This window comes from Oryza glaberrima, chromosome 3 (assembly GCF_000147395.1).
Source record: "Oryza glaberrima chromosome 3, OglaRS2, whole genome shotgun sequence".
Lineage (NCBI taxonomy): Eukaryota > Viridiplantae > Streptophyta > Magnoliopsida > Poales > Poaceae > Oryza > Oryza glaberrima.
The window spans coordinates 4,140,008-4,163,787 of NC_068328.1; the positions used below are offsets into that span (position 1 = coordinate 4,140,008).

The following is a 23,780-nucleotide window of genomic DNA, read 5'->3' on the forward strand; positions in this document are numbered from 1 at the left end:
TTGTTGAGGAATATGAATTAGATCGAGCCTATACATAAACGGAGTCAAATCGGACTTATTCCTTTGTAGAAAGTCCTTGATTGGGCTGATCCCCTGGGTCGGCCCAGCGCAGCATGGCGCCTTGAACTAGCACCTTCTTTGTCTTTACGGGCATAAGCTTCTAGCAGCTACAGTTTCTCACGTAATCTCCAACTCTCTTAAGGGTGTGTTCGCTGCTGATGGATGGAAACATATCACCTAAGCACGAAAAATGAAACAGTCCATTAGCGCGTGATTAATTAGGTACTCCCTCCGTATAGGAAAAAAACCTCGTTCTAGCCATAACCTCGTTCGCGATTTAAACGACGTTCTGAACCGCAGCAGGCTATGTGGACGGAATTACCCTTGTCTGTTCGATAGCCGCTCCCGCAATTAATCCGCAGCACGCCCGCGCTTGCCTCGTTTAATTCCTTAAGCGTCGCATGCAGGCATGCAGCACGCCGCTCAACCTCGCCGCTCACGCTCGCCGCCGCCGCTTGCGTCGCGCTCGCCGGCCCTGCTCTTGTCGCTCTCGCCGCCGCCGCCGCCGCCGCTTGCGTCACGCTCGCCGGCCGCGCTCTCGTCACGCTCGCCGCTGCTGCTCTCGTCGCACTCGCCACCGTCGCCGCTTGCATTGTGCTCGCCGGCCCCGCTCTCGTCGCTTGCGTCGCGCTCACCGGCCGTGCTCTCTCACGCTCGACGCTGCCGCCGCCGCTCGCATTGTGCTCAAGATGCTTGACGAGAAGCGCGAACGTGAGCTCACTCCCAGGAAGGATGATGCCAAAGAAATGGTAAGATAACACAACTTAATAATCGCATTACAAGGATGTCTCTATTAATTGAGTGCGGAAGCTAACTAGCTTCATTCTAAATGTTCAATGCAGCAAGAGTAGCCTTGGCTTCATCTAGGAAAGATGGTTGACAAACTGATCTGCAACAACTCTTGTATCTTTCTTGCCTAGTTTCCCATTCTTGCTTCTAGCCAACAAAGCTTGATAAACTTGTTTTCTCACTTCTTCGGTCATGTCTTTCCTTCCTTCGATGGTTTACTTCAACGAGAGCCATGACATGTTCTAGCAAAAGGGAGAAAATCAAGTTCATTGATAGTACAAATAGCCATGGCATGTTCTAGCAAAATCTAATTGTATCAAAAAGCAAGTTGGCTTACCAGCAAGGTGTTGTACATAATCGAAATCGACTGCACCAAATTCATTTAGTGGCAAGTTCAAATCAAAACCAGTTAAAAAAAATGGAAAACAATGATATGAGAAACGATATAGAGAAGAAGAGATAGCACAGTTGCCGTACAAACATGCACGAGAGAAGAAAAATCCTGTCAAACAGAGAAGAAAAGTACCGTTGCCGTGCTCCAACGGAGGCTCGTTCAGATCAAAGGCAAACTCGCCATCGCCATCTTCGGCCATGTGTACTGCAATAGTGAGAGGAAGCTAGCTAGAAGCCTAGAACTAGAAGATGAGATGGCTCAGTACTCCAAACGTGAAAGCAAGTTAGCGTATAAATATGGGCAAGCAGTAACCTAAGCGTCGGCATTCTCAGCACGCGCACGCGAAAAAATTACCACGGGATAGGCGCGCGAATAGCGGTAACGAGCGCCATGCAAAAAAATTTCAGCATCACGCGCGGCAGTGAACCCAAACTAAAAAAGCGAAACAAAAAACGCGCCTAAACGCCACCTGCACGAGCGCCATGCAGCCAACCAAGTATCCAAGCCTGCCCAAAACAGTGCCGATTCGAACCTGGGTCCTGCGGAATCCAGCCTCGGCGCACTAGCCACTTGAATAAAGTGTTTTTCTCGTATGAAATGCTACGCGCAACCGTATTTAATAGGGGTAGACAGGGAAAAATACCCATAATTAATCACTTCTTGGTATGCTAAATGCTGTTCTAAACGTCATTTTTTACTAGTATGGAGAAAGTATTAGCTAATTTTTTTTTTCAAAAATAGATCAATATAATTTTTTTAAGCAAATTTCGTATAGAAACTTTTTAAAAAAGCGCACCGTTTAGCAGTTTGAAAAGCGTACGCGCGGAATACGATGGAGAGGGTGAGGAATCCTTGGGTCCGAACGCACCCTATACAGTCCAAATTATCACCCAAATTTTGAATACAGAAAATAAACTAAGAAACCATAAACCAGATTTTCAAAAGTTAGCTATCAAGCAGTAGATTCTCGTAATTTTAAGCACTCCAAACAAGGCTAGTACAGCGTTCCGTCTGCCGCCTTCGTCTCCCCATCGGCGGAGAAGTAGGAGCCCCGACCGAGATGGTCGCGTCGACGGGGAATCTCTTGCCGGCGGCGGCGGCAGACATGGAGGCTATGCGTTCGGAGAAAATCCTATCTGCCGGGGGCGCAGGATTTTCGTTGGTTGCGGTCTGATGGGCGAAGCGGAACGCGCGGACGACGGCATCTTGTTCGTTCTTGCTGCGCTGGATACGTAAAAATCTACGATGACGAATAAGCTCGCCTCCGCGCGGTGGCCGGAGACACGGGACGTCGCAACGGCAAGCACAGCGTACTCACACCGGTGGCTGATTGACAGCAAGATCTGCAAAGCTATCAAGCTCTAGCCAGTAGCCACTACTCCGTCAGTCAGATCGCCGGTCACACTGCTCGCGGTTTCCCGTGCGATCAGATCACGCCAACTCAATCATGATTAAGGGGAGCAAAAACAAAAAAAAAAAAAAACGTGATCAGATCAGATCGGCAGGTGCGCCGTCGACGGCGATGAGACGAGAACGAGACAGGACGCGCCTCAGCTCGCTCCGCTCCACCCAACATTCTGACAAGTCGATCTCTACTCTGAACGAGCAGTTGAAGCTGGCGGCTAGCCGGCCACTCGCCGGACGCCGATTTGTTAACTTAATTGCGTCGATCCGCCGCCGGCCCAGGCGAAAAGATGCCGAAAGCAACCCGGCAATCGCACCAAGATTCTCGTCGCCGTCGACCAGAACCGCGTGTATCACCGATTTCGATATGCACTCGAATCTCGATAAAGATTAAGATTGAGTGTTTCATACTGAGATGGTAATAACGTGTGATTAATTGAGTTTTAATTATCATAAATTTGAAAAATAAATTAATCTAATGTTTTAGAGAAACTTTCACATAGAAACTTTCCGCACGAAACACACCGTTTAACAGTTTGAAAGCGTGCCACTAATATCTAAAATTTCATTCAACTCTTGTTGGAGAAATGAACGCAGCATAGTGCACTGTAAAGAGGTACGTGGTTTGAACTCCAAAGTCACCTGTTCAATCCCCAACACACAATTTCTTTGGTTTTGCGTTTACTCTGTATTTCTCTTTTACATTGCATACTGTAATGACGAGACAGGAAGAGGATTCCATTTAGCAATCACATAGCAGTAGGTAAATCGTCTAAATTGCGTAGTAGTACAGGATTTGGTTTGACTTGAGCTAAACTGTACCAGCATTCTCGATCTTGTTTGAACTACCACTTTGGCTCTCATCGTCTCTTATCAGCTACAGCCAAAGTTTAAACTTTTAAAAAGGAGTAAATTACATTCATGATGCATAAACTACCTAAGTTGAGTGCAATTTGGTAAATGAGTATCCTAGTACAATAACTTACAGGTATTTAGTGTAAGAATTTTATAAGTGATTGTACGAGTGCAATAACTTACAATGTAGGTGTGATTTTGATACAATAAATAAAAAAGTGGTGCAACAATTTAATTATACCGAGTATTTTTTTTAATAAAGATTCTAGTCAATTAAACTTTACTATGTAGAAGATATTATATTTCTGTTGAGATTTGAGAAGGTAAGAAAAAAAATTCAAACCGGTGGTGTAAATTAGATCTCCAATGTAATTCTTAAATATTATATTCAAGATTATAATATAATATCAATAGGATTGCTACGTGATGGTATATTAGATTATTAACATCGTGAAAAAAAACTCACCTAGCACTCATTAACTAAAACATCACATACTTAGCCAAGTTGTTACACCAAAATACTAAAATTTTTAAGTTCTCGTATTAGAACGCACCAACTTACCAAGTCGTTACACTCGAACGTCAATTCTCAAGTTATTCTATATCACATCCACTTGTCAAGTTGTCATACCGTAGATGCAATTTACATTTTAAAAAGTTAACTTTAAGACTTGGTTTTTAAACCACTAATAAAAGTTAAAAGAGTTAAAAGGTAAATTGTCCATCGAAGTCTATTTTACAGCCTTGATTTTTAAACCGTTGATAATACACATAAAGTTTACCAATAATTATTTTTTTAATGCTTCGATTATTTTTCTACGGCTTATCAATTATAGCTCAATCGATCATCAGAGCCTTTTCGTATAAATTTTTCCAGACAAATAAATATACTGAATGTATCGTCTTCTTCAAGAGAAATGAGTATATGAGGCAAAAAAAATCCACAACCATATTTCCACTACGAAATAAAGCCTTTAGAGCCCTCCAAGCATCCAGGTCAAATCATCCATCAACCTATCACCCTTTTTTTTTTGTGCTCTCCTGGAGGATGTTGGAAGAACAAAGAACTTTTCATCCCCAAACTTTCTTAACTGAAAGACAAAGAAATCCAACAGGATTTGGTGAGAAAAAAAATTGAGACAACTGTTGTTCAAGTGATCATCCATCCATGGGCACAAGAGGAATAAGAATGCAGGGGGTAGGTTAGGTTTGGGCATGGAGTTGCCTTCAAGGCTTTGTAACCAGCAATCCTACTACTCTCATCTGAAACTCATTTCACTCTCACCTTTTTATCAAACTTTTGCTGTTAAATCTTGTGTGCTGTAGTAGAGGGACCTAGACTATGCAACCAACCATGCATGTTTAATCACCTTCATGGTATGTGCCAGCCAAAAAACACTTTGTGACTATAGCCTAATAATTCCAAATACATGCAACCTGCATTCAAAACCATATGATTAAAGAATGGAACATTGCCTTTGCCTTTCTTCAGCTACTACTGCCAATAATTAGTAAAGGTACATGTGTAATCGACCTCTTAGATTTGATCAAGCACTACCCTGAAAATTCATCCAGTAGAGGTTTCTTTTCTTTAAAACTTTTGTAAAGATATTGTCGGCCATTAATTAAGATTGATTGCAAGTAACAGTATATCAAGACCAAAAGAGAGTAGGGAACCAGCAGTAGTAGAAGTAGAACATGCACATAAAGTGCAAATAATAAAGGAGAACACATTTTCACCTAATAGTACCATGTGTAGCATTTCTTTGGTTAAAAGATTAGAATATAATTGGTGTGTAAGCAAATTTTTACATGACTTAGCTGGCACTTAGGAATGCTTTCTTATGCTTCAAATCACCAGTTAAACAGTCATTCTAGGTGAGATGTAACTTCACTAATCCCCTCAAACGGCTCTCTCCAACGTCACATACATAGATTTGTCTGAAATTTATTCCTCTTACATTACAGTGGAGTAAAGTTTCTGAAAGTATCACTGATACCGAAAGGAGAAGGAAAAAGATAAAAAGGAAATGAGAAGAACAACACCAAGCGAAAAGAAACCAAAGGAGACGTACTGCAGCCTCGAAGCATTGGTTCCAACTAATTAGCTGCTTTTTTTATGATCGCTGCTAAATGTGGATTACTTCCAGCTTTGTGCGTCGTCGTCTTTCCACGTGTGAAAACCACGCAGTGTTTAAGCCTGAGCACGACGTGTATGTACGACCAGAACCAATTCGATCATCTCTGCCCCTCTGTAACTTGGATGGAAGCATCTGATCAGATGGCAATGAAAACAAAAGGGAACACATGGCTTATAATGCATATCAGGAAGCACTTTTAAATCCAGAAAGCTTTTGTGTTCATCACACCTGATCTCCATTCTCAAGTAATATATTATATATTTCTTCTCATTCATTGCATCATGAAAGATCACTAGAAAACAAGAACAGAAGAAAAAGGAAGATTCTGATCAGGTCATCAGGATGGTTAAAACTTCTTTATCTTTTGCTGCAGTAAGGACCGAAGTGCAGAGAAGAGATTGTTGGCACCATCATCAGCTTAGCATTTCAGAAGATCGAATCAGCAACAGTGTGGCTAGTATGCTTGTAGCTTATCCATCCATCTGACCATCTTCTATTGGGATTCTTGAAGGTGAAGGGAAAGGGATAAACCAAAGCTTACATGTCAGTTTGGTACGAGAGATGAAACGTTGTGTACTGATAATAGCTGGATAGATGGATGCATATCAGCATTAATCGGGATGTGGCACATCAGGGCACCGGTGATATTTTTTCTCCTTAATTATGATAGTTACGGATGGCTGCTCACTAGATTAGACACTTAATTTTGGCCTTAAATCAACTGTACTTATTTAAGGTACTCCAGGAAATGAGTAATACTTAATTTTCATGTATTTGGCATTAAACCAATCATGCTAGCTTTGTTGAGTTGGAATATTCAAATTCCTTGGAAGTTCTTGTCAGAGAGGTATGTTGTTCCTACCAAATATTCCAGTGAAATGATATACTGTTTGCAACGGAAAATGACCATTTTTGGGCCAATTTCGATCCTATTTTTCCTCCATTAATTACAAAATATTTCATTCCACGAAGCTGATCGAGGAAGCCTTAGGATCACTTCTCCTAGGTGTGGCGTCATTGTACTTGTACATGTTCTTGGCGCCCAAAAAACATTTTCTCTGGTTTTTTGTCGGTCATCTAATCCAGCGACGTCGGATCAGAATCGGACGGCCAAGATTGCGTCGGATTCAGAGTGAAGCTGTTCTTGTTCCTGTCCCTGAACAGTTTGAATGGTCTCTTGATTGACCCAAGGCAACCGAACCGTACCTTGCTGTACAAGGGCTTGTTAATAAAAACGACACCACATCAGCAATCATATATTCCAAATCCGACAGGTTATTGTCACGAATACTAGTAGAAGCACTAGCACTGAAGAAAGAGAAAAAAAACTGTACCGATCGAATCATTAAAATCACGCATAATTAAATCGTTGGATGAGAAAAATTGATTAATCAAATCGCAATTAGGCTCGACATAGCTGCTTCAGGGGGGATTGATGCACCAACCTCAACAAACGGATCAGATATATAAATCAATATATGGATCGCCTGTATGTGGTTGTGGCTGCCTTGAACTGGTACGAACCTAATTTAATTAGTATGCAGATTACACATATCAGGGTTAATTCACTGTGCTTGTTTAATTAATGGCAGTGTCTACTTATGTTTCAAGCTTACTGCAGAAATTATAAAAGAGAGGAGTATCCACCAGAAGGTAGGAAAGGTGGTATGTCGTGCTTGAAGCTACTATATATGAATTTTGATTGGTTTTGAATTGATTAGGGCACAGCCAGAGCTAATTAACTTGATCAACTAAGCAACCGGAGCTAATTAACTGCAGTAGCAACAGATCAACAAAAGCAACCAGAGCCAATTAACTGCAGTAGCAACAGACCAACTAGATTCACTATATACTGAACTGTTTTTGAACAGCTGTAATAAGACTGAACTAGTACTATATTATGTACCTGCAGTGCTTTTTCTTTGTTCATATATACCCCTCCGTCCCAAAAAAACGTGTTTAGGTTTGTAGCTTGGAATTCGTTTTTTTAACGGAGTAGCACACAAGGATTGACTGTAGGAATGAGATCCTCTGCTGACACTGACATGCTGGCCCAAAGAGAGTAGGGCCCACATGTCAGTAGCAGTGACTGCAGAGAAGTAGAGAACATGTGTGTTCCAGATCAGTATGTGCAGAGGCAGCAGAGTGATAGACAGCCAGAGCTAGTACTAATACTAACAATAAAGTTAAAATATGTGCTCTAGCTAGGCCTATTTTTTTTTAGAGAAGGGTATTTTTTACCCAGCCTCTACATCTAACCGGATATATACGGCCATTGAAATAGGGAACTTAGCCCCATAAACAACCCAATCTAAAATTCGCTCCATAGTAGATTTGAACTTAAAACCTTGGGGTACTACTCAGGTCACTATAATTACTACGTAGCTAGGCCTAATTAACACATAAACAAAGTTGATTGCTGGCTCCTGTCAACTAACAGTGCAATATGCTAGCAGGAACCTAGCTGGTACGGAGTAATAATGTTTTCACTCTTGTTATTCTGCATAGCGATTCGTGCCTTTTTGACCATGGGAATTAAGGTTCGATCTGCTTTTATTTAGACCAGGTATCAACGTCCGCGCGTTCAAGGATCATCGGTTAGAAATTTCTAAAATTTTGGCTTTACCAAATGCTCCTCTTGTATATAAAAAAGAGCCCCACAATCCATGTGAGTTTCAAAAAAATGTTTGTATAGAGCGAGATAATTTGTTTAAGCCAATTTTTTAATTCATGATATGCTCTTGTATTCCGAGGTCGTGAGCCATGATCCTAGGTAGAGATCGAGATAGAGGGGATGGGATCACCACGATGCAAAATTAACTCAAATATTGTTGTTAAGGATCTATTTTGTAAATTCCAATTTCTAAATTTAGTTTTAGGTGTTATATATAGAGTGGAGCTGTGGAGTTTTTTTTTTTTAAACGAAAGTCAGTGCGAGTTTTATATGTTAATATAGTTGGAGAAATATATAAATCTATGGTTCTGGAGGGAAAAAAATAAAACAAAACTCAGCACCACCTATCTAGTTCATTTAATGAAAACGTTACACCCAACTTCGCTCCTATTTCAGACGAATAAAAAACTGTTTAGTTGCATTTCAGCTCGATCAGCTAAACAGATCCTAATTACTCCTGCACACAACGCACGTCATGATTGGCACTAGTACACGCAATTTGTAGAGTTTGATCATCATCAGGGAGGGGGACTGAAGTGGCAAGTGTCCTCGAGATTCGAGAAGGCATGGATGGAATGGAACTCTAGCCACGTGGCATCTCAGTTCGTTGCACCCCCATCCTTTCTCACCGTACCCAACCACTTGCCCCCAATCTTGCCTCTCACGTACTAACACTGTTGCGCACACGCACGCACGCACGCACAGCGCACACCGCGTCCTTCGCGCGCGCCGCGCCGCGCCTCGCCGCGCCATGCCGCGCGCGTCGATCTATATAACCCCGCGCCATGCAACGCCGCCCCGGCTTAGGCAAAACCGCGCGCACCTCAGCTCGCGACGCGCGCCAACCTCGCCGCCGCCGCACGACACGAGGACAAGCTAGCCCGGCGGTGTGTGCCATTGGCATGGGGGTGACGGGCGGCGCCGGGGAGGCGGTCAAGCCGTCGTCGTCGTCGTCGTTGTCGCCGGTGGCGGGGCTGCGGGCGGCGGCCATCGTGAAGCTGAACGCGGCGTTCCTCGCCTTCTTCTTCCTGGCGTACATGGCGCTCCTCCTCCACCCCAAGTACTCCTACCTCCTCGACCGCGGCGCCGCCTCCTCCCTCGTCCGCTGCACCGCCTTCCGCGACGCCTGCACCCCGGCGACGACGTCCACCGCCCAGCTCTCTCGGAAGGTAAGGTGAGTCCACCATTCGTGCGTGCGACCGACGTCCGTCAAAAAGATAAGCTTCGATTTCCGACCCACCATGTGTTCGAGAGATTGCTTACGAAGAATTGGCTACACCTGTGTTTTGCAGCTGGGAGGCGTGGCGGCGAACAAGGCGGTGGCGGCCGCGGCGGCGGAGAGGATCGTGAACGCCGGGAGGGCGCCGGCGATGTTCGACGAGCTCCGGGGGCGGCTGCGGATGGGCCTGGTGAACATCGGCCGCGACGAGCTGCTGGCGCTGGGCGTGGAGGGCGACGCCGTCGGCGTCGACTTCGAGCGCGTCTCCGACATGTTCCGGTGGTCGGACCTCTTCCCGGAGTGGATCGACGAGGAGGAGGACGACGAGGGCCCGTCGTGCCCGGAGCTCCCCATGCCGGACTTCTCCCGGTACGGCGACGTCGACGTGGTGGTGGCGTCGCTGCCGTGCAACCGTTCGGACGCCGCGTGGAACCGCGACGTGTTCAGGCTGCAGGTGCACCTCGTGACGGCGCACATGGCGGCGCGCAAGGGGCGGCGGCACCACGCCGGCGGCGGCGGGCGGGTGCGCGTGGTGGTGCGCAGCGAGTGCGAGCCCATGATGGACTTGTTCCGGTGCGACGAGGCGGTGGGGAGGGACGGCGAGTGGTGGATGTACATGGTCGACGTCGAGCGGCTGGAGGAGAAGCTCCGGCTTCCCGTCGGCTCGTGCAACCTCGCCCTACCTCTTTGGGGACCAGGAGGTAAGCTAAGCAAAATACTCATTCCGTTTCATATTATAATTCGTTTGATTTTTTTAATTTTTTTTAAAGTTTGAAAATATTTTGACATTTTCAATACAAAATAAAAATATTATCAAAATATATTTAATGTTGAATTTAATAAAACTTATTTAGTGTTTAGATCAATGTTGCTATCTTTTCTATAAATTTAATTAAAACTAAAGAAGTTTCACTAAAAAAAAGTCAAACAACTTACAATATGAAATAGAGGGATATATAATAACTATTTAGATGATAAGTCAAACAACTTACAATATGAAATAGAGGGATATATAATAACTATTTAGATGATATTGTTCTTTTGAGGGATCAAAATGTTTTCTGGTTCTTTTTGCCCGCACCCTGGTTAATTGGTTTTTTTCTCCGTGAGATGCACGCGCTCACGCCATGCATGCATGTTAGTCAAGCATGAAAAACAAAGTAGGAGAAATATGACAGGTGATAAAGGGGGAAAAGAAAGAGAAAAACTGGTGGCACAGTATGTGGTTCAGCTTCTAGAAACTAAAAGAGAGAATATATCATGATCACACTGAGACAGGATACACATGTGAGAAATTTTAAAGAAATGCAGAATAGCTAAAGAGGTTTCAGTGATCAATAGCTTAGGTTTATTTTCAGTTTCATCCGTTAGCATCTGTGTGGATAACTGGACACTGGATGATTAATTAACCATCAATTAATGGTTTACAGTAACCTTTAGTCAATATATAAAACCCAAATTAAGTTGTAAATAGGATATGTGAATTGTAAACAAGTTAAACACCTAGTCTAAAGGTGACAATTTTTTTTCCATATTACAAGTTTTTTACAAAACAAAAATCTTATGGGTTACAATACTACTTTTTTGTATTTGAAAAAAAATCAACATGCCAAGGCCAAGCATGCACATGAGAACAAAAAAAACGGATGCAGGAAAATAGAACATTAGCATCAGACTAAGACATGATTCAATTCAGAGAAGTGTTCCCAACTGGTTAGACGCATAACATGTCACCTAATGAAAACCGATCAGCATCAATACAGCACCCCCACACAAGTAATCAAGCAAGCACAGCATAATTAACCAATCAGCTTTTGTCCCATAATTATTTGTAATATATGCGCTTGGAATGTGAATATATGCATGATCAGTGTGTGAGGACGATTTAACGAGGGTGTGTGTGTGGGACAAAGCCACCCAAAGAGCGTAGGAATCTGGTCGGGAAATGTTGCCAAAGGCCACGAGCTGATAATGGACAAGGTTCTCATCATCAATTCATCATCATCACTCGACTTTCTCTTTAGCAAAACATACACTAGGATCGAGTAGTCCCCATTTCCTACCAAACCTGAAGAATCTGATCCCTTGCTATCTAGCTTGATCGATCGATCGATCGATAGAGTTGACAATTCGTTGATTCAGGTTCAGGCTAGCAGTAGTAGTACAAGAAAGCTTGAAACTGAAGCCTCCAATTAATCAACTTGAATTGTGTTTAGTCCTGTTCGATCGTCGACGCTCTATTATATTCATAGGAGTACTGACGATCGATCCGGTTGGTGCAACAGTAAATCTGTTCCTTTTTCGTAACTGCATTTGCAACCGTTGGTCTTCAGATGATACGGTTCATCAGGTGTTGATTAATTGCTCTAGGTTGATTAGAGTGTGTACCAGCAGAAACTAGCTAGCTAGCCTATCGTTGATCAGCACAGTGGCATCCCACCTGAGTGGAAGCTTCTACTGGTAATCATGGATCTATCACTGTCAGTGTTATCCACAAGCTAGCTAGCGAGAGCTAATTAAGCTAAAACCTGTCCTTGCAAGAGCAGATAGATCTAGCCATCTAGGCCCTAGGTCTACTGCCTAAACCAATCGATCAACACACATTATTCACAGTTGATAAAAAAAATATACTAGCACTAAATATTAATTACTTAAGGGATTGATCTGATGATAAGTACTCCTAGCACACTACTCAATTGCTCATAGGATGCCACACGCACAGTACGGTTTGTACATGTTAATAGATCAGGATGCACATGGAGATCGATGGATGAACATTGACAGATTAATCAAGAAGATTAATTAATTAGAAGAGGATGACGACCACTCATAGATTAATTAGAAGAAGATGATAAATGGGCAGAGACTGGGGCCTCTTTCACCTAACGTGTGATAGGCATGCAGCTAAGCTGGTTGGAAGCCTTTCACCTCCAACCGTCCGATCAGTCGAACACTATGATGGCAACAAATGCATACTACATCGATCGGTCGACAGGGCTGATTAAACTAGATTCGGTTGGTGGCCATCAGGCCGGACAGCTGCGTGTAGCTAAATGGATAGATAGATAGAGATAGCTTGTGCATGAACCAATTAATACTTGCATTGCATGCTACTACATTCGTGTTTCCATGGCGGATGACCAGATATCTATACCAACCGTACGCAATATCGTCGCAAAGTTTATTAATTGCTTGATCTTACCTTGTGCAATTCGATTTGATTCTTTGGTGGTTTTGACTTGTCTGACACTTCTAGTTTGTTTTAAGCTAAGATTATACAGTATATTCATACTATTCAGTTGGAATAGTTCTTTTTTTTAGCTTAGTTGGAATAGTTCAAGAACTGCATGAATGATGCATGTGCCACGCACTACGGATCGAGTACATATACTATATAGTTAAGAAATGGATTTATTGATCTGCTAAAAGATTAGGAAAAATTCTTCGTCGTACGCACTAGTTTTTGAGTTCAGATCACCTTGGACTTTTTTCTTTTTTTTTTAGAACTGATCACCTTGGACTTGGAGTAAATTTGTTTTCATGGATAGGTAAATTGTCAGATCAGGCACAGTGCAGTTTCGCAAGAATCTAGCACGTGTTCTTCTCTGGCGTAAGCTGCAGTCAACTAATCAAGCAATTAATTAATGAATTAACGCAGGTATCCAGGAAGTGTTCAACGTGTCGGAGCTGACGGCGGCGGCGGCGACGGCGGGGCGGCCGCGGCGGGAGGCGTACGCGACGGTGCTCCACTCGTCGGACACGTACCTGTGCGGCGCGATCGTGCTGGCGCAGAGCATCCGGCGCGCCGGGTCGACGCGCGACCTCGTCCTCCTCCACGACCACACCGTGTCGAAGCCGGCGCTGGCGGCGCTGGTCGCCGCCGGCTGGACCCCGCGCAAGATCAAGCGCATCCGCAACCCGCGCGCGGAGCGCGGCACCTACAACGAGTACAACTACAGCAAGTTCCGGCTGTGGCAGCTCACCGACTACGACCGCGTGGTGTTCGTCGACGCCGACATCCTCGTCCTCCGCGACCTCGACGCCCTCTTCGGCTTCCCGCAGCTGACGGCGGTGGGCAACGACGGCTCGCTCTTCAACTCCGGGGTGATGGTGATCGAGCCGTCGCAGTGCACGTTCCAGTCGCTGATCCGGCAGCGGCGGACCATCCGGTCCTACAACGGCGGCGATCAGGGGTTCCTGAACGAGGTGTTCGTCTGGTGGCACCGGCTGCCGCGGCGGGTGAACTACCTCAAGAACTTCTGGGCGAACACTACGGCGGAGCGGGCGCTCAAGGAGCGGCTGTTCCGGGCGGATCCCGCGGAGGTGTGGTCGATCCACTACCTGGGGCTGAAGCCGTGGACGTGCTACCGCGACTACGACTGCAACTGGAACATCGGCGACCAGCGGGTGTACGCCAGCGACGCCGCGCACGCGCGGTGGTGGCAGGTGTACGACGACATGGGGGAGGCCATGCGCTCGCCGTGCCGCCTGTCGGAGCGGAGGAAGATCGAGATCGCGTGGGACCGACACCTCGCCGAGGAGGCCGGCTTCTCCGACCACCACTGGAAGATCAACATCACCGACCCCCGCAAGTGGGAGTAGATTGCCTCGCCGGCGATCGCCGCCGCCCGTCCCCGTACGACGTGGCAGCTTGCTAGCTTAGCTGGGCTGGGCTGGGATGGGCTGGCTGGCCGCATTTAGAATTTTGGGCCTCCGTTAATTCTCTCTTCTTTAACCTCTGTTCATATATACACGCACAGGGACTATAGATTTACTAAGCCCTCGGTGAATAATTCAATCACAAGTAAATAATTGAGTAAATTGAAGTCACCTTTTTATTGTCAAAGTTTTACTTTGGATCACACTTAAACCAATCTTTTCATTTTAGACCGGATAACTTTGCCTATAGTATTTGGCTTGGATCACCCCACTCTCTTTACTATTCATGTATAGATATGAGCAGCATATAAAAGGGGAAGTTCACCATTATACCAAAACCGATTTGATTGAGGTTATTTATGGGTGTTTGAAGAAGTTAAGGATGATCCAAACTTAAAAAAAATTGACAAAATTTTCTGATCATCCAAACTAAAAAATATACAAAACTATCTGATTCTAAAGTGAAAAGATTGATTTGAGGGTGGTCCAAAGTAAAACTTAGGCCCAAATCACAATCCACTCGCAATAATTTGATCCAGTGATCACTTGGGCCTCATTTCTCTCGTGTGCCGTGAAAGAGGTTTCAAGGCCCATGACGCACACCTAAGATTGACCAGTTCAACTAACGTTTGCTAAATTTAAGCGGAAGCCGTTGAAAAGCCAAGGAAGGAAGCAAAAACCACCCGTTTGTGGCGCGCGGTGATCCATAAACAGTAGTGGCCTCCCTTCGTGAGCCCCCTTTCCTCGCGTCGTCCCCTTCGCGGAGCCTCCCCTTCGTGGGCGCGCTCCATTGCTCTCTCCCCTCCCACCCAATCCTATTATGACATTACGATGCCTATCCCCATTGCCTTCCTCTTCCTCCTTCTCCTCCTCCTTGCCGCCTCCTCCCATGCCACCGCCTCCGCCGTCCCACAACCTCGAGGTAATTCATGGTACTCCCTCTATTTTATATTATAATAAATTTTATCTTTTTTATTAAATAATCAATTTTGTTAAACTTATAAAAGAATATAAAAATATTTTCTACAAAACAAACATATATAATCATAGTATATCTAATGTTGTTGTTGTTGTAGATGTTGTTAATTGTTTATGTAAACTTGATTATATCTAACTTATCAGAAAAAAAAGGTTTAAGCCACTAATTATATCACAAACACGGAGTAATTGATTCTTGCATGCAAGAAATGGGACGTGTAATGGTGGGTGATCGAAATGTTATTATAGGGTTCTATATAAACTGTGGATCGGAGAAGGAGCAGAAGATAGGGAGCATCAAGTGGATACAGGATGAGGGGTTCATCGCCGTCGGCAACATGTCCGCCGTCGACAAGCCGAACATCCTGCCGCTGCTCGCCACCGTGCGCTACTTCCCCGACGCGACGGCGAGGAAGTACTGCTACCAGCTCCCCGTCGTCAAGGGGTCGCGGTACCTCGTCCGGACGACCTACTTCTACGGCGGGTTCGACGGCGGCGACGTTCCGCCGGTGTTCGACCAGATCGTCGACGGGACGCGGTGGAGCGCCGTGAACACCACCGACAACTTCCGGCGGGGCATGTCGACCTACTTCGAGATGGTGGCGGAGGCGCAGGGGAAGACGATGAGCGTGTGCCTGGCGCGCCGCGCCGACACCCGGTCCAGCCCCTTCATCTCCGCACTCGAGCTCGTCAGCCTCGACGACTCCATGTACAACACCACCGACTTCGACAAGTACGTCATGAGCACGGTGGCGCGCAGCCGGTTCGGCGCCAAGGGCGAGATCGTGAGGTACGCGCGTTCCTCCGCTCGCCGCCGCCACGACGGCGCGTTGTTGTGTCCTGATTAACCTGACATGGCTGGAATTTCTAGCTATCCAGATGACCAGTACAACCGGTACTGGGCGCCGTTCACGGACGCGAACCCGACGGTGGAGAGCCACTCGGCGATCACGCCGGAGGAGTTCTGGAACGTGCCGCCGGCGAAGGCGCTCCGGGCCGGCGTGACGACGAGCCGGGGGAAGAAGCTGTCGGTGCAGTGGCCGCCGGTGGAGCTGCCGGCGGCGACCTACTACGTGGCGCTCTACTTCCAGGACTCCCGCACGGCGAGCCCCTACAGCTGGCGCGTCTTCGACGTCGCCGTCAACGGCAAGGAGTTCTTCCGGGAGCTCAACGCCTCGGCCGCCGGCGTCATGGTGTACTCCACCATGATGCCGCTCTCCGGCAAGATGGAGATCGTGCTCACGCCCAACGAGACGTCGCCGGTCGGCCCGCTGATCAACGCCGGCGAGATCTACCAGATTGTGCCGCTCGGTGGCCGGACGGCCACCAGAGATGGTATGCGCCTCCAGATCAGGGTTTGAAATTTCGTTTCAAAATTTCCGAAATTCGCCCCCCACCGGCAATCTTATATCTCAGTCCGAAAATTTTCGGTTTTTTGCTTTTTTTTTTGTGTGAATTTGGTCAAATTTTATTAAAAATCAGTCAAAATTTCAAATAATTTCGGCCAAAAAAAATCGAACTTTCTGAAATTTCGGCCCCCCCCCCCCCCCCCCAACCCAACCCCCAAAGAAAAAGCAATTTCGAAAATAAAAACCCTGCTCCAGATCGATAGACAGGCTGATCTCCAAATGTCAAGCAGTTTCTTTCTGCAAAATTTGAGCAAAGCAAAATTTTAAAAGTTCATCATTGTGCTAGCTAGATTCAGTATGTGAGATTAATTTTTGGGTGATGAGAAGGTTTAGGATCTTCGCTTGTGCAGTGGTTGCAATGGAGGAACTTGCCAGGAGCATCAAGAACCCGCCGCCGGACTGGGCCGGCGATCCTTGCCTGCCGCGGCAGAACTCGTGGACCGGGGTTATCTGCTCCGAGGGATCACCCGTGCGCGTCGTATCACTGTAAGTGTTCAGATTGACATGGTTTGGCACCTATGAACTCATATGGTGTTGACAGTGAATAAGCTACCGAGATGTTGGTTGTTGCTGTGATGATATGATCCATTTTCTGTATACTACAGGGATCTAAAAAATCATGGTCTTTCAGGATCGCTCCCTGACAGTATTGGAAATTTGACTGGGATGAAAAATATGTAAGATTGACACGATCATATAGAGTGAATCCGAATGATCAAATGGGATAAGCACTTGGGTCTAATTTTCCTGTTGAAATTGTATGCAGCTATTTCGGTGGCAACAAACTCACAGGCTCCATACCTGATTTGAGCAGCATGCACATCTTGGAAGAATTGTAAGCTCAATGGATAGGCAGTAGGAGATTGATTACTACTCATCCTAGCTAGGAGACTCATTTCCATCATACTAACTTTTCTGAATTTGGAAAGGCATTTTGAGGGCAATCAGTTAAGTGGACCAATCAACCCATCGCTGGGAACACTCACCAATCTCAAGGAGCTGTAAGTATCCTAATCCTCTTTTTGTTGCATGTCCATACAGCTGATAACTCTTAGTACTTGCCTCATGCATTTGCTCCTGCGAAAGACAGATACCTGAACAACAACAATCTCACCGGCCAGATACCAGAGAGCCTGAAAAACAAACCTGGACTTGACATGAGGTATGATTGGGGAACAAAGTCTTCACATTTTGGATCCATTTTATATGCTGATGGTATTGCTTTTGCATAAAAAATATATATATACAGGACTGAGGGGAACAAACTTAATTGAGGCTGGAAAGGAAGGAATATCTGAGATGATCATTTCCAATCTAATGTTACACTTATGTACAGAAAGATACAGTTTGATGATGAAGGGAGAAGAGCGAAGGCTTCAGAAACTGTAGGATGATATTCATGTATGATGCTGTATGTGAGTTGAAAGATTGATGTGATATTTAGCATCATCCTATTGATCCATTTTGTGTTATTAGTATTTGTTGTACATGCTGCATTAGATGGCATTAGTGTAGGATAATTGTTAGGTCAAAGAAGCAGTTCATAATCTAACCAATCTAAACGCCAAAAGTTGTACCATGTTCCATCAAAACTTAATTAGGACAGAAACATGCAGTAGCCAGACACATAAACAGCAGATACTCCAAACCTGTCAGCTAAGAAACTCCCGAGTGTCGAATTGGCAGTAATTGTGGACACACCAATTACAAACAACATAAGAGTGGCAAATTGTTCCTTCTCCCAACATAGATATGGGCTACATGATAGATGCTCTGCAAACTAGCAGAGTAACAGATTAAGTGCCTAATGGTAATACTAACAGATGAGGCCTAAACCTACCCAAAATGCAATTTTTCGTCTGCCGATGTGTTAGTAGTGCCGTCTTTGTTGATGTCACTTGGTTACCTCATTTCCATCATCAACAGTAGCTCGGATAATATGCACCTGGACAAAAATCAATTTTCAAGGATTATTCACATTATTCATATATAAAACATGCTTAAGTTACACGTACAAATTTATTCAGACATATTGTTCAGTTCAGTAAAAATTAATACCTTGAAGGTTGTAGGCTTGACCAACTGAAATACTGTCGCATCTCCATCCAACAATCCATGGTCCAAAGCAAAGCCAGCCCAGCCACCACTTAGGCCATTCTTGTAGGCAAGGTAATTGGTATCAAATTGCTCGTCTTTCTCATCCAACAAAGTGACAATGGCATCATGTTTTGGCAGGTAAGTCTCACAGAAATGCCTCGGTAAGCCCTTTTGATCATGCCACCAAACAAGTATTAGTACCACATGACAACAGTTCCCCTTAAAGAAGGGTTGCAGGGATGGGAATGTGATAGTGCAGTACTCACCAACCAAAATCCTCGGACCACATGTGAATGTAGCATTGGCTTCACGAAGGAGGGAAATTCAGGGTCAAGTTGTGATTCCAGTTCCTCTGCTTTTCTTGCTGCCTCGAGCCTAGCTTCCATGGAAATTGATCCACGGGTTGCCAGGTAGATACTGTCAATTGCTTTTCGTGGAGACCTGCAGAAGAAATCGGACAACGGGATGTAGTTTTGCACCTTTTGCTACTTAGTGGGAGGCAATAAAGGCTTCATACGCTCATGTGGTAATGTTATTGTTATCACATAATGACATACCTTTTCATCCTCTCTGCGCCATCTGGTGCTACCTGCCGACAAATGCTACTTCTTAGTACAGAAAGATGTTTCTTATGATGGTTACATACTTACATATGTGGATGCTAGGAACAATGGCACAATTTAAAATGCCATTTACTGAAAATTGTTAAGTTCTGCTAAGAATGGTTTGTTTCAGAGACTTATTTAATGCTCAGTAGTTCCTACCAAATTTGCACATTTTTTTATCAATTCAGTTGGTCAGAAAACGTGAAATACAGCTTCTTCACTGTGCAATAGGCCGTTTTTACAGCTTGCACTAGCTGGATTGACAGCCACGGCTAGAAAGTATGAAAATCACGCTCAATAATTTGTAACCTTAAACTTAGAACCAGATGCATCAGAACAAGAAGCAGGTGTATCTGAACTTCTTTTTTTTTCTATGACTGAATATTACTGAATCTTTTTTTCTCCTTGACATTTATTACTGTGTAAATGGAACACCAAAGCAAAGCAGTTACCTCTGCATACTTGACCTCAGGGAGATTAGCGAGGCGCCGAGACCTCCTCGGAGGCGAGGGAGCCACGACCGCCGCCTCGATGATCCTACGCCTCTTCTGCTTCTGCTCCGCCGAAAAAAGAAATAAAACCAAAAAAAGAAAGATCAAATTAATGAACGGATCGAGCAGCGAGCGAGCAAGAGCAACCGATTAGAATGTAGAGCGCGGTGGCAGCATGAGTTGGTCACCATGGGGGAGGGGGTCTTGGGGGCGACGGCGATGGCGGCGGAGAGGTGGCGCAGGTTGAGCGCCTCCATCTTGCGCTTGTTCTCCTCCACCGTCCTCTCCCTCGCCGCCTCGTACGCCGTCATCCCCTTCTCCATCCCCATCCCCATCTCCCCCCCTTCCTCCTCCTCCTCCTCCTCCTCCTCTCCCTACTCGATTTGCTGCGGCTTTGCGAGGCTGGAGAAGAAGGGTTTAAGCGAGGGAGAGAGAGAGAAGAGGCAGAGAGGAATGGGGTTTTGGGTCCTTTTCAACGTCGTGGTCCTCGTGGGTCAAGTAAAGCAGAGGGCAGGCAGAGGGAATCGACCGTTGGAACGGGGAGGGGTAAAACGGTGAATTCAGGTCAGAGGGACGTGTGTCCCTGACAGGTGGGGCCCGCACATTCATCCGAGATGTTTCGTGCTTCGTGCGATGCGGAGTACGTGTGCGCCCGTATTTTCGGGAGAAAGGAAAGGGCACGAAAAGAATAGCTGGGCCGGAAAAGTAGTTAGATTTTTTTTTATCCGAGTTCTGGGCCGGCCCAGAAACTTGGTCCACGGGGCTAAATGTGATATATTTGGTCCGATATAAAGTGTGGTCGCGTACGGTAACAGTGAGAAGGGAATTTTTCTACTAAGTACTACCTCCGTCTCAAAATAAATACAGCCGTAGATATTCATGCCTAACATTTAACCGTCCGTCTTATTTAAAAAATTTGTAAAAAATTTAAAAATATTTAATCACACATAAAGTACTATTCATGTTTTATCATCTAGTAACAATAAAATACTAATCATAAAAAAGTTTTAAATAAGACGAACGGTTAAACGTTGAACGTGAATAATGTAAAACTACACTTATTTTAGGACGGAGGGAGTATAAAGATGGGTATGCAACTTGAGTAGGTACTTGACATAACTGTGATGCAGTCCAAGAACTAGATCGCGAAGGACCGAGATCCTCTGAGAAGACCGTGACTTTGATCCATTATCAGTCGTCCGATCTACAGTATCTGGTGAATAGTAAATCAGAGCAGTAGTTTTTACTTTTTTACTGTGTCTACAGTAAAAAAAACTGCAGAGCAATGTTTTGCACTGTAACACCAGATTCATTTTACTATGTTTATCTTCCGTTCGCTTCCAAAGTCAGAGGAGCCGGATCCGATTGGCGAATGCGACCTGACCTGGCACGACAATGCAAATCCAGTACAGCTGCTGTTTCAGATGATTGACGACAAGCCGATTGCCTTTCCCTTATCTGAAAAAATTTGGTCAGATCAGATGAGTCATGAAATGGATGGATGCATAGTGGTCGGAACTGTTGGATTTGTCTGACGCTGAACGCGATCGATCGATCGATCTGAGTGATCTCTCGAAAATGATGCCCCGTACACGTACGACTTGTTCACTTTGCTACTATTTTTAACATTAACAAGTTTTGTTATTGCCAATTTTAGTAAGGTTGTCAAAATTTTAGCAAGGCTACCAAATTTTAGCAATATTTTATATGTACTTACTAAAATTTGACAACAAACTAAATGTAGCCACTTTTTTTTTAACTTTGCCAAAAAGAAAGGTAAAGTTGAAAATAGTAGCAAAGTGAACGAGCCCGTAAATTACTCCTACGTAATATTGTCAACCTAGGCCTTGTTTAGTTACAAACTTTTTCTTCAAACTTTTAACTTTTCAATCACATCAAAACTTTTCTACACACGTAAACTTTTAACTTTTTCATCACATCGTTTCAATTTCAACCAAACTTCTAATTTTGACGTGAAAACACACCCCTAGAATGGCGATGAGGACGAAGCTGATGTGGAGTTTGATGGCGACGGAGCCATCGCCGTCAAGCACGCAAACTTATCTAGCTGCGACTCCTGATGTTCCTGGCCGTGATCGAGCTCCTGCGTTCTTGCTTAATTTGAGTGGTCGGATCGGCTACTGAGCTGCTGCGGCGGCGGCGGCTAATCGGCGGCATGAGGATCGCGGTGACGGGCGCGACGGGGTACCTCGGCAGCCGCCTGTGCGGTGCGCTGGCCGACGCCGGCCACGCCGTGCGCGCGTTCGCGCTCCGCTCGGCGGGCGGCGGCGGCGACGTCGAGGCCGGCCTGCTCCCGGCGTCCGTCGAGCTGGCGTACGGCGACGTCGCCGACGTGGAGTCCCTCGCCGCCGCCTTCGACAGGTGCGACGCCGTCTTCCACGTCGCCGCCGCCGTCGAGGCGTGGTTGCCCGATCCCTCCATCTTCATCACGGTATGTGTACAATCTTTTAAAAAGAAAAGAGGATTTTAAAAAGAAACTCGCGAAAGTTTTCAGGCAATTCCGAAAAATATATGCTCTATAAAATTGATTTGGTCATTTGGTGTTAAAAAAAAATGGGCATTTAATCATATCCTCGGACGTGTTATGATTATCAGGTCAATGTGGGAGGGCTCGAGAATGTTTTGAAAGCTGCCAGGAGGACACCAACAGTAAAGAAAATAGTTTATACGTCATCATTCTTTGCCATTGGCCCAACTGATGGATATGTTGCAGATGAGACACAGGTACCATATTTATATTGGAGTTCTCCTTAATTAGCTCCCTCAGTTTTCAAATCCTTCGGTCTAGAAAATCTGCCATTTCTTGTGTGAGATGTCCAGACTGAGCATGCTAAAAAAAATTGTGCAAAATATGATGATATGTATACTTCAAATTCCTTTCGTGAAAGAAAAACATTTTTGCAGAGTAAACAATAAGTTGCTGATATTTCAGATGCATCAAGGAAAAACATTTTGCACGGAGTATGAGAAATCAAAGGTTCTTGCAGACCAGATCGCATTGCAGGCAGCAGCAGAGGGGATGCCAATCACCATCGTCTATCCAGGATTCATGTATGGTCCTGGAAAACTTACAGCAGGAAATCTTGTTTCTCGCATCGTAAGACAATTTCTCTACTCCTAGTTATTCATCCTGCATATATGGTATATCTGAATGACCAAAAAAAAAAAGAACTTGTTCCTGAAATAATTAACAGCCATGAATCATGATCAGAAACTTGAACATCACTGGCTCTTAATTTGCAGTTGATCGAGAGGTTCAATGGGCGTTTACCTGGTTACATCGGGCATGGCCATGATCGAGACTCATTCTGCCATGTCGACGATGTTGTTGCTGGACATGTAGCAGCAATGGAGAAAGGCAGAGAAGGTGAAAGATACCTCCTCACCGGAGAGAACACGTCGCTGGTTCAGATCTTCGACATGGCCGCCAGGATCACGAACACAAAGGCGCCCAGATTCCACGTACCCCTCTGGTTGCTTGAAATTTACGGGTGGATTTCAGTTCTTGTTTCAAGAATCACCGGGAAGCTCCCGTTCATCAGCTACCCTGTATGTCTCTTTCTGTGCTCCTTTTATTTCCAGTACTTAGTTAGGTTCAGAGTTTGTTTTTGCAGGGTCTAGTTAGATTCAGAGTTTGCACATTGGTGATGATGATGATGTATTGATGTGGTTACTTAGATTTCAGTTCTTGTTTGGGTTTTGCAGGCAGTGCGTGTTCTTAGGCATCAATGGGCATACTCATGTGAGAAGGCCAAGAAGGAGCTAGGGTACAGTCCTAGGAGCTTGACTGAAGGTCTATCAGAGACGCTCTTATGGCTCAAGGACAGCGAAATGATCAGATTTTAGTGTTCTACATTTCACTCATGTAAACATATCAGCATTGCTGTAACTGCATAAATAGTTAAATCAAAGAAAACATGTGGTTTGAAATTTGAAGATGAATGCGTGCACCAAACAGGGCCAAATTTCTTCTTAGATGGTCAA

At 45.0% G+C, this 23,780-nt stretch overlaps 4 protein-coding genes and 1 long non-coding RNA gene across 6 annotated transcripts; 3 read left to right on the forward strand and 2 right to left on the reverse strand.

Moving 5' to 3' along the window:
* Window positions 1-616: 616 nt before the first annotated feature.
* On the reverse strand, window positions 617-1,594 carry LOC127768452 (uncharacterized). Its single transcript, XR_008016583.1, has 3 exons — window positions 1,376-1,594; window positions 1,187-1,216; window positions 617-1,091 (listed from the first exon to the last, which is right to left on the reverse strand). It is a non-coding gene; the product is annotated as an uncharacterized LOC127768452 (long non-coding RNA).
* Window positions 1,595-9,028: 7,434 nt separating this feature from the next.
* Window positions 9,029-14,362, forward strand: LOC127768119 (UDP-glucuronate:xylan alpha-glucuronosyltransferase 2). Of its 2 annotated transcripts, none has more exons than XM_052293648.1 (3): window positions 9,029-9,486; window positions 9,610-10,237; window positions 13,195-14,362. In XM_052293648.1, the coding sequence occupies exons 1-3, from the start codon at window positions 9,103-9,105 to the stop codon at window positions 14,136-14,138; spliced, it is 1,956 nt and encodes a 651-aa protein (XP_052149608.1). In that variant the 5' UTR covers window positions 9,029-9,102; the 3' UTR covers window positions 14,139-14,362. The 2 variants fall into 2 exon arrangements, with proteins under 2 accessions (XP_052149608.1, XP_052149609.1); XM_052293649.1 differs by having other exon boundaries at window positions 9,362-9,491.
* Window positions 14,363-14,915: 553 nt separating this feature from the next.
* On the forward strand, window positions 14,916-18,044 carry LOC127765506 (probable LRR receptor-like serine/threonine-protein kinase At1g67720). Its single transcript, XM_052290418.1, has 9 exons — window positions 14,916-15,117; window positions 15,423-15,963; window positions 16,045-16,508; window positions 16,933-17,068; window positions 17,188-17,259; window positions 17,349-17,417; window positions 17,512-17,583; window positions 17,673-17,744; window positions 17,832-18,044. Exons 1-9 carry the CDS (start codon window positions 15,027-15,029, stop codon window positions 17,854-17,856), a joined length of 1,542 nt encoding a protein of 513 aa, XP_052146378.1. The 5' UTR covers window positions 14,916-15,026; the 3' UTR covers window positions 17,857-18,044.
* A 195-nt stretch (window positions 18,045-18,239) lies between these two features.
* Window positions 18,240-20,125, reverse strand: LOC127765507 (B3 domain-containing protein Os03g0184500). The gene is made up of 6 exons (XM_052290419.1): window positions 19,964-20,125; window positions 19,737-19,838; window positions 19,237-19,268; window positions 18,946-19,120; window positions 18,641-18,847; window positions 18,240-18,527 (listed from the first exon to the last, which is right to left on the reverse strand). The coding sequence occupies exons 1-6, from the start codon at window positions 20,108-20,110 to the stop codon at window positions 18,477-18,479; spliced, it is 714 nt and encodes a 237-aa protein (XP_052146379.1). The 5' UTR covers window positions 20,111-20,125; the 3' UTR covers window positions 18,240-18,476.
* Window positions 20,126-21,855: 1,730 nt separating this feature from the next.
* Window positions 21,856-23,732, forward strand: LOC127767169 (uncharacterized). The gene is made up of 5 exons (XM_052292417.1): window positions 21,856-22,227; window positions 22,392-22,520; window positions 22,729-22,893; window positions 23,040-23,345; window positions 23,502-23,732. The coding sequence occupies exons 1-5, from the start codon at window positions 21,952-21,954 to the stop codon at window positions 23,640-23,642; spliced, it is 1,017 nt and encodes a 338-aa protein (XP_052148377.1). The 5' UTR covers window positions 21,856-21,951; the 3' UTR covers window positions 23,643-23,732.
* The last annotated feature ends 48 nt before the right edge of the window (window positions 23,733-23,780 follow it).

Coding starts and splice junctions, on each gene's coding strand:
- LOC127765506 (XM_052290418.1), top strand. CDS start 15,027: ATGCCTATCCCCATTGCCTTCCTCTTCCTCCTTCTCCTCCTCCTTGCC. Junction 17,584..17,672: donor CTCACCAATCTCAAGGAGCT/GTAAGTATCCTA, acceptor TGCGAAAGACAG/ATACCTGAACAACAACAATC. Junction 17,745..17,831: donor AAACCTGGACTTGACATGAG/GTATGATTGGGG, acceptor ATATATATACAG/GACTGAGGGGAACAAACTTA.
- LOC127765507 (XM_052290419.1), bottom strand. CDS start 20,110: ATGGGGATGGGGATGGAGAAGGGGATGACGGCGTACGAGGCGGCGAGG. Junction 19,839..19,963: donor CCAAGACCCCCTCCCCCATG/GTGACCAACTCA, acceptor TCGGCGGAGCAG/AAGCAGAAGAGGCGTAGGAT. Junction 19,121..19,236: donor GGCGCAGAGAGGATGAAAAG/GTATGTCATTAT, acceptor TTTCTTCTGCAG/GTCTCCACGAAAAGCAATTG.
- LOC127767169 (XM_052292417.1), top strand. CDS start 21,952: ATGAGGATCGCGGTGACGGGCGCGACGGGGTACCTCGGCAGCCGCCTG. Junction 22,521..22,728: donor ATGTTGCAGATGAGACACAG/GTACCATATTTA, acceptor CTGATATTTCAG/ATGCATCAAGGAAAAACATT. Junction 22,894..23,039: donor GAAATCTTGTTTCTCGCATC/GTAAGACAATTT, acceptor CTTAATTTGCAG/TTGATCGAGAGGTTCAATGG.
- LOC127768119 (XM_052293648.1), top strand. CDS start 9,103: ATGCAACGCCGCCCCGGCTTAGGCAAAACCGCGCGCACCTCAGCTCGC. Junction 9,487..9,609: donor CCGCCCAGCTCTCTCGGAAG/GTAAGGTGAGTC, acceptor TGTGTTTTGCAG/CTGGGAGGCGTGGCGGCGAA. Junction 10,238..13,194: donor ACCTCTTTGGGGACCAGGAG/GTAAGCTAAGCA, acceptor GAATTAACGCAG/GTATCCAGGAAGTGTTCAAC.